This window comes from Oncorhynchus kisutch, unplaced genomic scaffold (assembly GCF_002021735.2).
Source record: "Oncorhynchus kisutch isolate 150728-3 unplaced genomic scaffold, Okis_V2 Okis02a-Okis13b_hom, whole genome shotgun sequence".
NCBI lineage: Eukaryota > Metazoa > Chordata > Actinopteri > Salmoniformes > Salmonidae > Oncorhynchus > Oncorhynchus kisutch.
This window is the reverse complement of record NW_022261979.1, coordinates 7,067,997-7,082,002: the sequence shown is the minus strand read 5'-3', so window position 1 is coordinate 7,082,002 and position 14,006 is coordinate 7,067,997. Positions and strand designations below refer to the sequence as shown.

At 43.1% G+C, this 14,006-nt stretch overlaps 1 protein-coding gene across 1 annotated transcript in view; it reads left to right on the top strand.

The window, feature by feature from the left end:
- LOC109884938 (collagen alpha-1(XIV) chain) overlaps window positions 1-14,006 on the top strand; it is a 235,565-nt gene that overhangs the window by 62,293 nt on the left and 159,266 nt on the right. Inside the window, 4 exon segments of the mRNA XM_031811818.1 lie at window positions 1,363-1,433; window positions 1,435-1,519; window positions 3,875-3,994; window positions 5,509-5,673. Of these exon segments, the coding sequence (XP_031667678.1) occupies window positions 1,363-1,433; window positions 1,435-1,519; window positions 3,875-3,994; window positions 5,509-5,673 (441 nt within the window).

Genomic DNA, 14,006 nt, shown 5'->3' with positions numbered 1-14,006 from the left:
TACATCACAATACAATACATTACACTACATTACAATACAATGTCTTACAATACAATACATCACAATACAATACATTACACTACAATACAATGCATTACACTACACTACAGTAGACTACACTACACTACACTACACTACACTACACTACACTACAGTACACTACACTACACTACACTACACTACACTACACTACACTACACTACAATACAGTAGACTACACTACAATACACTACAGTACACTACACTACAGTACACTACACTACAGTACAGTACAGTACAGTACACTACACTACACTACACTACATTCCACTCCACTCCACTCCACTCCACTCCACTACACTACACTACACTACATTCCACTCCACTCCACTCCACTCCACTACACTACACTACACTACACTACACTACACTACACTACACTACACTACACTACACTGAGTTATGTCTTTATTTGATGGTGATGGTCCTCTACACTGCTGTTGTCGTCCTCCCTAAACCTGATTTACTGACTGCTGTGGAGTCCTCCCATTAGCCCAGTGTGTTGGAGTGTGTGTGTGCATGCATGTGTGTGTATGTGTGTGTGTGTTTAACAACTTAAAACTCTTATCTCTCCCAGAGCTGGCTTCTAGAGAGGTCATTTTCCCAGGCACTCTAAGCTGAAGTCTGCCTGGTCTGGACAGCATCCCATCGTGGGTAGAGTCTCTTCTACCATGTTTTTCTGGTTCTTCCTTCTCAAAGACAAAGTGATGTTAAGAAACACCACTGTATCTGGGATGGTACAGCAACAGGCATTAGTGTTTACAAACAGACAGCTTACTGTCTCTGTCCTTCACGTGACGCGTCTGCTGTGTGATGTCGTTTCTCTCTGTTCTATAGTTCTGAATGTTTGATAAAAACGTACCTTGAAAATGACCGTCTGGGAAGGTTCCTTTCGTTTCCTGTATTTTGAAGAGCATTTTGCATTTATGTTGTTGTCTTGGACCAAAAGTCTCACGATATTCACGTTGTCATTCATTGGGGCGGCAGGGTAGCCTAGTGGTTAGAGCGTTGGACTAGTAACCGAAAGGTTGCAAGTTCATATCCCGAGCTGACAAGGTACAAATCTGTCGTTCTGCCCCTGAACAGGCAGTTAACCCACTGTTCCTAGGCCGTCATTGAAAATAAGAATTTGTTCTTAACTGACTTGCCTAGTAAAATAAATTCATGGACTGTGGCTCTACTTATCTACATTCTTTGGCATATTGTTTTCTGATGTTATTTTCTCCCGCTGTCTGGTTGTCCTGCAGTGGAGCTGTTTGTCTGTACGACTCAGGCCACAGCTGACATAGTGACCCGTGTTCTCCCGTCTGACCCTCTTTCCAGCGGATCCTTTTGTCTGTACGACTCAGGCCATAGCTGACATAGTGATCCTGGTGGATGGATCCTGGAGCATCGGGGAGGCTCAACTTCCGCTTGGTCCGCATGTTCCTGGAGAACCTGGTCAGCGCTTTCAGCGTCGGGATCGACCAGACCAGGATAGGTAAGCATTAGCATCACTGTCTGTTATTGACCAGGATAGGTAAGCATTAGCATCACTGCCTGTTATTGACCAGGATAGGTAAGCATTAGCATCACTGTCTGTTATTGACCAGGATAGGTAAGCATTAGCATCACTGCCTGTTATTGACCAGGATAGGTAAGCATTATCATCACTGTCTGTTATTGACCAGGATAGGTAAGCATTAGCATCACTGTCTGTTATTGACCAGGATAGGTAAGCATTAGCATCACTGTCTGTTATTGACCAGGATAGGTAAGCATTAGCATCACTGTCTGTTATTGACCAGGATAGGTAAGCAGTAGCATCACTCTGTTACTGACCAGGATAGGTAAGCATTAGCATCACTGTCTGTTACTAACCAGGATAGGTAAGCATTAGCATCACTGTCTGTTAATGACCAGGATAGGTAAGCATTAGCATCACTGTCTGTTATTGACCAGGATAGGTAATCAGTAGCATCACTCTGTTACTGACCAGGATAGGTAAGCATTAGCATCACTGTCTGTTACTGACCAGGATAGGTAAGCATTAGCATCACTGTCTGTTATTGACCAGGATAGGTAAGCATTAGCATCACTGTCTGTTATTGACCAGGATAGGTAAGCATTAGCATCACTGTCTGTTATTGACCAGGATAGGTAAGCATTAGCATCACTGTCTGTTATTGACCAGGATAGGTAAGCAGTAGCATCACTGTCTGTTATTGACCAGGATAGGTAAGCATTAGCATCACTGCCTGTTATTGACCAGGATAGGTAAGCATTAGCATCACTGCCTGATATTGACCAGGATAGGTAAGCATTAGCATCACTGCCTGTTATTGACCAGGATAGGTAAGCATTAGCATCACTGCCTGATATTGACCAGGATAGGCAAGCAGTAGCATCACTGTCTGTTATTGACCAGGATAGGTAAGCATTAGCATCACTGTCTGTTATTGACCAGGATAGGCAAGCAGTAGCATCACTGTCTGTTATTGACCAGGATAGGTAAGCATTAGCATCACTGTCTGTTATTGACCAGGATAGGTAAGCATTAGCATCACTGCCTGTTATTGACCAGGATAGGTAAGCATTAGCATCACTGCCTGTTATTGACCAGGATAGGTAAGCATTAGCATCACTGCCTGTTATTGACCAGGATAGGTAAGCATTAGCATCACTGTCTGTAATTGACCAGGATAGGTAAGCATTAGCATCACTGCCTGTTATTGACCAGGATAGGTAAGCATTAGCATCACTGTCTGTTATTGACCAGGATGGGTAAGCATTAGCATCACTGTCTGTTATTAGCCTTACTGTACTGTCACAGGTTTCAATAGCCTTACTGTACTGTCACAGGGTTCAATAGCCTTACTGTTCTGTACTGTCACAGGGTTCAATAGCCTTACTGTACTGTCACAGGGTTCAATAGCCTTACTGTACTGTACTGTCACAGGGTTCAATAGCCTTACTGTACTGTCCTGTCACAGGGTTCAATAGCCTTACTGTACTGTACTGTCACAGGGTTCAATAGCCTTACTGTACTGTCACAGGGTTCAATAGCCTTACTGTACTGTCACAGGGTTCAATAGCTTTACTGTACTGTCACAGAGTTCAATAGCCTTACTCTACTGTACTGTCACAGGGTTCAATAGCCTTACTGTACTGTCACAGGGTTCAATAGCCTTACTGTACTGTCATAGGGTTCAATAGCCTTACTGTACTGTCACAGGGTTCAATAGCCTTACTGTACTGTCACAGGGTTCAATAGCCTTACTGTACTGTCACAGGGTTCAATAGCCTTACTGTACTGTCACAGGGTTCAATAGCCTTACTGTACTGTCACAGGGTTCAATAGCCTTACTGTACTGTCACAGGGTTCAATAGCCCTACTGTACTGTCACAGGGTTCAATAACCTTACTGTACTGTCACAGGGTTCAATAGCCCTACTGTACTGTCACAGGGTTCAATAACCTTACTGTACTGCCACAGGGTTCAATAGCCTTACTGTACTGTCACAGGGTTCAATAGCCTTACTGTACTGTACTGTCACAGGGTTCAATAGCCTTACTGTACTGTCACAGGGTTCAATAGCCTTACTGTACTGTCCTGTCACAGGGTTCAATAGCCTTACTGTACTGTCACAGGGTTCAATAGCCTTACTGTACTGTCACAGGGTTCAATAGTCTTACTGTACTGTCACAGGGTTCAATAGCCTTACTGTACTGTCACAGGGTTCAATAGCCTTACTGTACTGTCTGGTCAAATGCAGGTGTGAAGTATGTTCCCTTATGTACTCCTTATCCTATAAATGAAATCTATATTATTGTATTGTGCTGTATTCCCTCCCAGGTCTGGCCCAGTACAGTGGGGACCCCAGGATAGAGTGGCATCTGAATGCCTTCACCACTAAAGATGCAGTCCTGGATGCTGTGAAGAACCTGCCCTATAAGGGAGGCAACACACTGACAGGTACAATTCACCAGCAGCTCCCTCTGACTGCATCCCTAGTGACAGCTATGGAAAGGTCACAGTAGATTTAGCCCAGAGGGGGACGTTTAGCCATGCTTAATACACAATCGTATTGAAATCTGTTTATAGATTTTTAGCATGAATGTAAAGCATTTTGTTAAGGGTAACCAGAGCTAGTTTTATATCTTTATTAAACTAGGCAAGTCAGTTAAGAACAAATTCTTATTTTCAATGACACCCTAGGAACAGTGGGTTAACTTACCTGTTCAGGGGCAGAATGACAGATTTGTACCTTGTCAGCTCGGGGGTTTGAACTTGCAACCTTCCGGTTACTAGTTCAATGCTCTAACCACTAGGCTACCCTGCCGCCCCAGGGTAGCCTAGTGAGGGAAGTCTATATGACTTTTAGATGTATCAACCAGTGGAGCCATCATCAGGGAACTGTCTGTCTATCTGTCTGTCTAGCTGTCTAGCTTTCTATCTGTCTCTATATCTGTGTAGCTGTCTAGCTGTTTAGTTTTCTATATGTCTGTCTATCTGTCTGTCTATCTGTGTAGCTGTGTAGTTGTCTATCTGTGTAGCTGTGTATCTATCTAGCTGTCTATCTGTGTAGCTGTGTATCTATCTAGCTGTCTATCTGTCTAGCTGTCTATCTGTCTAGCTGTGTATTTGTGTAGCTGTCTAGTAGTCTATCTGTCTAGCTGTGTAGCTGTCTATCTGTGTATCTGTCTATCTGTGTATCTATCTAGCTGTCTATCTGTGTATCTGTCTATCTGTCTAGCTGTCTATCTATCTAGCTGTCTATCTGTGTATCTGTCTATCTGTGTAGCTGTCTATCTGTGTAGCTGTCTATCTGTCTATCTGTCTATCTGTGTAGCTGTGTAACTGAACTGCGTAACTCTATATATCTGTGTGTATCTGGGTTCACTGAGTGTACAAAACATTAGGAACACCTTCCTAATATTGAGTTGCACCCCCTTTTCCCCTCAGAACAGCCTCAGTTCATCAGGGCACGGGACTCTACAAGGTGTTTGAAGCGTTCCACAGGGATGCTGGCCCATGTTGACTCCAATGCTTCCCACAGGGATGCTGGCCCATGTTGACTCCAATGCTTCCCACAGTTGTGTCAAGTTGCCCTTAATGTTCTTTGGGTGGTGGACCATTCTTCTTGATACACACAGAAAACTGTTGCGTGTGAAAAACCCAGCAGCGTTGAAGTTCTTGACGCTCCTGGCACCTTCTACCACTCCCTGTTCAAAGGAACTTAATATTTTTTCTTGCCCTTTCATCCTCTGAATGACACACAATCCATGTCACAATTGTCTCAAGGCTTAAAAATCCTTCTTTAACCCGTCTCCTCCCCTTCATCTACACTGATTGAAGTGGATTTAACAAAGTGACATCAATAAGAGATCATATCTTTCACCTGGGTTCACCTGGTCAGTCTATGTTATGGAAAGAGCAGGTGTTCCTAATGTTTTGTCCACTCAGTGTATTTCTGTGTATCTCTGTAGGCCTGGCCCTGACCTATATCCTGGAGAACAGCTTCAAGCCCGAGTCAGGCTCCAGGAGCGGGGTACCCAAAGTCGGTATCCTAATCACAGATGGGAAGTCCCAGGATGACGTGATCCCCCCTGCCCAGAGCCTGAGGGACGCTGGCATCGAACTCTTCGCCATTGGTAGGACTCAAGGCCTTGTTGTCCTTACCGTAGTATGAACACATGATGGTGTCTTTAGGAGAACTACAGTGAAATACAACTGCAATAAGACATTTACATAAGTATTCAGACCCTTTACTCAGTACTTTGTTGAAGTATTTCCAGGTTTCTCCAGAGATGGCTCTGGCTGGGCCACTCAAGGACATTCAGAGACTTGTCGCGAAGCCGCTCCTGCGTTGTCTTGGCTGTGTGCTTAGGGTCGTTGTCCTGTTGGAAGGTAAACCTTCGCCCCAGTCTGAGGTCCTGAGCGCTCTGGAGCATGTTTTCATCAAGGATCTCTCTGTACTTTGCTCTGTTCATCTTTGCCGCAATACTGACTAGCTTGGCATTCAGGCCAAAGAGTTCCTCAGACCAAATAATCTTGTTTCTCATGGTCTGAAAATTTTTAGGTGCCTTTTGGCAAACTCCAAGCAGGCTGTCATGTGTCTTTTACACGACAGCCTGCTGGAAGTTTCTCCCATCTCCACAGAGGAACTCTAGAGCTCTGAATGACCATAGGGTTCTTGGTTACTCCCTGACCAAGGCCCCTCTCCCCCCATTGGTCAGTTTGGCTGGGCGGCCAGCTCTAGGAAGAGTCTTGGTAGTTCCAAACTTCTTCCATTAAAGAATGGAGGCCACTGTGTTCCTGGAGACCTTCAATGCTGCAGAAATGTTTTGGTACCTTTCCCCAGATCTGTGCCCTCGACACAATCCTGTCTCGGAGCTCTACGGACAAATCTTTTGACCTCATGGCTTGGTTTTTACTCTGACATGCAGTGTCAACTGTAGGACCTTTATATAGACAGGTGTGGGCCTTTCCAAATCATGTCCAATCAATTGAATTTACCACAGGTGGACTCCAAGTTGTAGAAACATCTCAAGGATGATCAATGGAAACAGCTCAATTTCGCATTTCATAGCAGAGGGTCTGAATACTTATATAAATCAGGTATTTCTTAAATAATTTTTCATTTTTAATTTGCAAAAATATCTAAAAACCTGTTTTCGCTTTGTCATTCTGGGATATTGTGTGTAGATCGGTGAGGGTTTCTTTTATATAATACATTCTACAATAAGGATGTAATGTAACATTTTGGGGAAAAAGTCAAGGGGTCTGAATACTTTCCGAAGGCACCGTATATTCATGCTGTGAGACTTGATGCTGTCGGTAGGACACAGTTAGTTGTTTTGATGCTGTCGGTAGGACAGTTAGTTGTTTTGATGCTGTCGGTAGGACACAGTTAGTTGTTTTGATGCTGTCGGTAGGACAGTTAGTTGTTTTGATGCTGTCGGTAGGACACAGTTAGTGGTTTTGATGCTGTCGGTAGGACACAGTTAGTGGTTTTGATGCTGTCGGTAGGACACAGTTAGTGGTTTTGATGCTGTCGGTAGGACACAGTTAGTGGTTTTGATGCTGTCGGTAGGACAGTTAGTTGTTTTGATGCTGTCGGTAGGACAGTTAGTTGTTTTGATGCTGTCGGTAGGACAGTTAGTTGTTTTGATGCTGTCGGTAGGACACAGTTAGTGGTTTTGATGCTGTCGGTAGGACACAGTTAGTTGTTTTGATGCTGTCGGTAGGACACAGTTAGTGGTTTTGATGCTGTCGGTAGGACACAGTTAGTGGTTTTGATGCTGTCGGTAGGACACAGTTAGTGGTTTTGATGCTGTCGGTAGGACACAGTTAGTGGTGTTGATGCTGTCGGTAGGACACAGTTAGTGGTTTTGATGCTGTCGGTAGGACACAGTTAGTTGTTTTGATGCTGTCGGTAGGACACAGTTAGTGGTTTTGATGCTGTCGGTAGGAGACAGTTAGTGGTGTTGATGCGGTCGGTAGGACACAGTTAGTGGTTTTGATGCTGTCAGTAGGACACAGTTAATGGTTTTGATGCTGTCGGTAGGACAGTTAGGGGTTTTGATGCTGTCGGTAGGACACAGTTAGTGGTTTTGATGCTGTCGGTAGGACAGTTAGTTGTTTTGATGCTGTCGGTAGGACAGTTAGTGGTTTTGATGCTGTCGGTAGGACACAGTTAGTGGTTTTGATGCTGTCGGTAGGACACAGTTAGTGGTTTGATGCTGTCAGTAGGACACAGTTAGTGGTTTTGATGCTGTCGGTAGGACACAGTTAGTTGTTTTGATGCTGTCGGTAGGACACAGTTAGTTGTTTTGATGCTGTCTGTAGGACACAGTTAGTGGTTTTGATGCTGTCGGTAGGACACAGTTAGTGGTTTTGATGCTGTCGGTAGGACACAGTTAGTGGTGTTGATGCTGTCGGTAGGACACAGTTAGTTGTTTTGATGCTGTCGGTAGGACACAGTTAGTGGTTTTGATGCTGTCGGTAGAACACAGTTAGTGGTTTTGATGCTGTCGGTAGGACACAGTTAGTTGTTTTGATGCTGTCGGTAGGACACAGTTAGTGGTTTTGATGCTGTCGGTAGGACACAGTTAGTGGTTTTGATGTTGTCGGTAGGACACAGTTAGTGGTTTTGATGCTGTCGGTAGGACACAGTTAGTGGTTTTGATGTTGTCGGTAGGACACAGTTAGTGGTTTTGATGCTGTCGGTAGGACACAGTTAGTGGTTTTGATGCTGTCGGTAGGACACAGTTAGTGGTTTTGATGCTGTCGGTAGGACAGTTAGTGGTTTTGATGCTGTCGGTAGGACAGTTAGTTGTTTTAGAGATAAAGGCTGACATGGTGACACGCTTGGATACACTTTGGTCCTTTGTGTTTTGTTCAGGGAAACAAGATCTAAATCTAGATCTTAATCTTGATCTAAATATGGATCTAAATCTTAATCTAAATCTTAATCTAAATCTTGATCTAAATCTTAATCTAGATCTTAATCTAGATCTTAATCTTGATCTAAATCTTGATCTAAATCTTGATCTAAATCTTGATCTTAATCTTGATCTTAATCTTAATCTAAATCTTGATCTTGATCTAAATATTGATCTAAATCTTCATCTAAATCTTGATCTAGATCTTAATCTTGATCTAGATCTTAATCTTGATCTAGACCTTAATCTAAATCTTAATCTAAATCTTAATCTAAATCTAAATCTTAATCTTGATCTAGACCTTAATCTAAATCTTAATCTAAATCTTGATCTAAATCTTAATCTTAATCTTAATCTAAATCTTAATCTTGATCTAAATCTTAATCTAGATCTTAATCTTAATCTTAATCTAAATCTTGATCTTGATCTAAATATTAATCTTGATCTTAATCTCGATCTTAATCTTGATCTTCGTGCTCTCTCTCCCTGTGTGCAGGTGTAAAGAATGCTGATGAGAATGAGCTGAGTTAGTGGTTTTGATGCTGTCGGTAGGACACAGTTATTGGTTTTGATGCTGTCAGTAGGACACAGTTAGTGGTTTTGATGCTGTCGGTAGGACACAGTTAGTGGTTTTGATGCTGTCGGTAGGACAGTTAGTTGTTTTGATGCTGTCGGTAGGACAGTTAGTGATTTTGATGCTGTCGGTAGGACACAGTTAGTGGTTTTGATGCTGTCGGTAGGACACAGTTAGTGGTTTTGATGCTGTCAGTAGGACACAGTTAGTGGTTTTGATGCTGTCGGTAGGACACAGTTAGTTGTTTTGATGCTGTCGGTAGGACACAGTTAGTTGTTTTGATGCTGTCTGTAGGACACAGTTAGTGGTTTTTGATGCTGTCGGTAGGACACAGTTAGTGGTTTTGATGCTGTCGGTAGGACACAGTTAGTTGTTTTGATGCTGTCGGTAGGACACAGTTAGTGGTTTGATGCTGTCGGTAGGACACAGTTAGTGGTTTTGATGCTGTCGGTAGGACACAGTTAGTTGTTTTGATGCTGTCGGTAGGACACAGTTAGTGGTTTTGATGCTGTCGGTAGGACACAGTTAGTGGTTTTGATGTTGTCGGTAGGACACAGTTAGTGGTTTTGATGCTGTCGGTAGGACACAGTTAGTGGTTTTGATGTTGTCGGTAGGACACAGTTAGTGGTTTTGATGTTGTCGGTAGGACACAGTTAGTGGTTTTGATGCTGTCGGTAGGACACAGTTAGTGGTTTTGATGTTGTCGGTAGGACACAGTTAGTGGTTTTGATGTTGTCGGTAGGACACAGTTAGTGGTTTTGATGCTGTCGGTAGGACACAGTTAGTGGTTTTGATGCTGTCGGTAGGACACAGTTAGTGGTTTTGATGCTGTCGGTAGGACAGTTAGTGGTTTTGATGCTGTCGGTAGGACAGTTAGTTGTTTTAGAGATAAAGGCTGACATGGTGACACGCTTGGATACACTTTGGTCCTTTGTGTTTTGTTCAGGGAAACAAGATCTAAATCTAGATCTTAATCTTGATCTAAATATGGATCTAAATCTTAATCTAAATCTGGATCTAAATCTTAATCTAAATCTTGATCTAAATCTTAATCTAGATCTTAATCTTGATCTAAATCTTGATCTAGATCTTGATCTAGATCTTAATCTTGATCTAGACCTTAATCTAAATCTTAATCTAAATCTTAATCTTAATCTAAATCTTGATCTTGATCTAAATATTAATCTTGATCTTAATCTCGATCTTAATCTTGATCTTCGTGCTCTCTCTCCCTGTGTGCAGGTGTAAAGAATGCTGATGAGAATGAGCTGAGTTAGTGGTTTTGATGCTGTCGGTAGGACACAGTTAGTGGTTTTGATGCTGTCAGTAGGACACAGTTAGTGGTTTTGATGCTGTCAGTAGGACACAGTTAGTGGTTTTGATGCTGTCGGTAGGACACAGTTAGTTGTTTTGATGCTGTCAGTAGGACACAGTTAGTGGTTTTGATGCTGTCGGTAGGACACAGTTAGTGGTTTTGATGCTGTCAGTAGGACACAGTTAATGGTTTTGATGCTGTCGGTAGGACAGTTAGTGGTTTTGATGCTGTCGGTAGGACACAGTTAGTTGTTTTGATGCTGTCGGTAGGACAGTTAGTGGTTTTGATGCTGTCGGTAGGACACAGTTAGTGGTTTTGATGCTGTCGGTAGGACACAGTTAGTGGTTTTGATGCTGTCAGTAGGACACAGTTAGTGGTTTTGATGCTGTCGGTAGGACACAGTTAGTTGTTTTGATGCTGTCTGTAGGACACAGTTAGTGGTTTTGATGCTGTCAGTAGGACACAGTTAGTGGTTTTGATGCTGTCAGTAGGACACAGTTAGTGGTTTTGATGCTGTCGGTAGGACACAGTTAGTTGTTTTGATGCTGTCAGTAGGACACAGTTAGTGGTTTTGATGCTGTCGGTAGGACACAGTTAGTGGTTTTGATGCTGTCAGTAGGACACAGTTAATGGTTTTGATGCTGTCGGTAGGACAGTTAGTGGTTTTGATGCTGTCGGTAGGACACAGTTAGTGGTTTTGATGCTGTCGGTAGGACACAGTTAGTTGTTTTGATGCTGTCGGTAGGACAGTTAGTGGTTTTGATGCTGTCGGTAGGACACAGTTAGTGGTTTTGATGCTGTCGGTAGGACACAGTTAGTGGTTTTGATGCTGTCAGTAGGACACAGTTAGTGGTTTTGATGCTGTCGGTAGGACACAGTTAGTTGTTTTGATGCTGTCTGTAGGACACAGTTAGTGGTTTTGATGCTGTCGGTAGGACACAGTTAGTGGTTTTGATGCTGTCGGTAGGACACAGTTAGTGGTTTTGATGCTGTCGGTAGGACACAGTTAGTGGTTTTGATGCTGTCGGTAGGACACAGTTAGTGGTTTTGATGCTGTCGGTAGGACACAGTTAGTGGTTTTGATGCTGTCGGTAGGACACAGTTAGTGGTTTTGATGCTGTCGGTAGGACAGTTAGTTGTTTTGATGCTGTCGGTAGGACAGTTAGTGGTTTTGATGCTGTCGGTAGGACACAGTTAGTGGTTTTGATGCTGTCGGTAGGACACAGTTAGTTGTTTTGATGCTGTCGGTAGGACACAGTTAGTTGTTTTGATGCTGTCTGTAGGACACAGTTAGTGGTTTTGATGCTGTCGGTAGGACACAGTTAGTGGTTTTGATGCTGTCGGTAGGACACAGTTAGTGGTTTTGATGCTGTCGGTAGGACACAGTTAGTGGTTTTGATGCTGTCGGTAGGACACAGTTAGTTGTTTTGATGCTGTCGGTAGGACACAGTTAGTGGTTTTGATGCTGTCGGTAGAACACAGTTAGTGGTTTTGATGCTGTCGGTAGGACACAGTTAGTTGTTTTGATGCTGTCGGTAGGACACAGTTAGTGGTTTTGATGCTGTCGGTAGGACACAGTTAGTGGTTTTGATGCTGTCGGTAGGACACAGTTAGTGGTTTTGATGCTGTCGGTAGGACAGTTAGTGGTTTTGATGCTGTCGGTAGGACAGTTAGTTGTTTTGATGCTGTCGGTAGGACAGTTAGTGGTTTTGATGCTGTCGGTAGGACAGTTAGTTGTTTTGATGCTGTCGGTAGGACAGTTAGTGGTTTTGATGCTGTCGGTAGGACACAGTTAGTGGTTTTGATGCTGTCGGTAGGACACAGTTAGTGGTTTTGATGCTGTCGGTAGGACACAGTTAGTGGTTTTGATGCTGTCGGTAGGACACAGTTAGTTGTTTTGATGCTGTCGGTAGCACACAGTTAGTTGTTTTGATGCTGTCTGTAGGACACAGTTAGTGGTTTTGATGCTGTCGGTAGGACACAGTTAGTGGTTTTGATGCTGTCGGTAGGACACAGTTAGTGGTTTTGATGCTGTCGGTAGGACACAGTTAGTGGTTTTGATGCTGTCGGTAGGACACAGTTAGTTGTTTTGATGCTGTCGGTAGGACACAGTTAGTGGTTTTGATGCTGTCGGTAGAACACAGTTAGTGGTTTTGATGCTGTCGGTAGGACACAGTTAGTTGTTTTGATGCTGTCGGTAGGACACAGTTAGTGGTTTTGATGCTGTCGGTAGGACACAGTTAGTGGTTTTGATGTTGTCGGTAGGACACAGTTAGTGGTTTTGATGCTGTCGGTAGGACACAGTTAGTGGTTTTGATGTTGTCGGTAGGACACAGTTAGTGGTTTTGATGCTGTCGGTAGGACACAGTTAGTGGTTTTGATGCTGTCGGTAGGACACAGTTAGTGGTTTTGATGCTGTCGGTAGGACAGTTAGTGGTTTTGATGCTGTCGGTAGGACAGTTAGTTGTTTTAGAGATAAAGGCTGACATGGTGACACGCTTGGATACACTTTGGTCCTTTGTGTTTTGTTCAGGGAAACAAGATCTAAATCTAGATCTTAATCTTGATCTAAATATGGATCTAAATCTTAATCTAAATCTGGATCTAAATCTTAATCTAAATCTTGATCTAAATCTTAATCTAGATCTTAATCTTGATCTAAATCTTGATCTAAATCTTAATCTTGATCTAAATATTGATCTAAATCTTGATCTAGATCTTGATCTAGATCTTAATCTTGATCTAGACCTTAATCTAAATCTTAATCTTAATCTTAATCTAAATCTTGATCTTGATCTAAATATTAATCTTGATCTTAATCTCGATCTTAATCTTGATCTTCGTGCTCTCTCTCCCTGTGTGCAGGTGTAAAGAATGCTGATGAGAATGAGCTGAGTTAGTGGTTTTGATGCTGTCGGTAGGACACAGTTAGTGGTTTTGATGCTGTCAGTAGGACACAGTTAGTGGTTTTGATGCTGTCAGTAGGACACAGTTAGTGGTTTTGATGCTGTCGGTAGGACACAGTTAGTTGTTTTGATGCTGTCAGTAGGACACAGTTAGTGGTTTTGATGCTGTCGGTAGGACACAGTTAGTGGTTTTGATGCTGTCAGTAGGACACAGTTAATGGTTTTGATGCTGTCGGTAGGACAGTTAGTGGTTTTGATGCTGTCGGTAGGACACAGTTAGTGGTTTTGATGCTGTCGGTAGGACACAGTTAGTTGTTTTGATGCTGTCGGTAGGACAGTTAGTGGTTTTGATGCTGTCGGTAGGACACAGTTAGTGGTTTTGATGCTGTCGGTAGGACACAGTTAGTGGTTTTGATGCTGTCAGTAGGACACAGTTAGTGGTTTTGATGCTGTCGGTAGGACACAGTTAGTTGTTTTGATGCTGTCTGTAGGACACAGTTAGTGGTTTTGATGCTGTCGGTAGGACACAGTTAGTGGTTTGATGCTGTCGGTAGGACACAGTTAGTGGTTTTGATGCTGTCGGTAGGACACAGTTAGTGGTTTTGATGCTGTCGGTAGGACACAGTTAGTGGTTTTGATGCTGTCGGTAGGACACAGTTAGTGGTTTTGATGCTGTCGGTAGGACACAGTTAGTTGTTTTGATGCTGTCGGTAGGACACAGTTAGTGGTTTTGATGCTGTCGGTA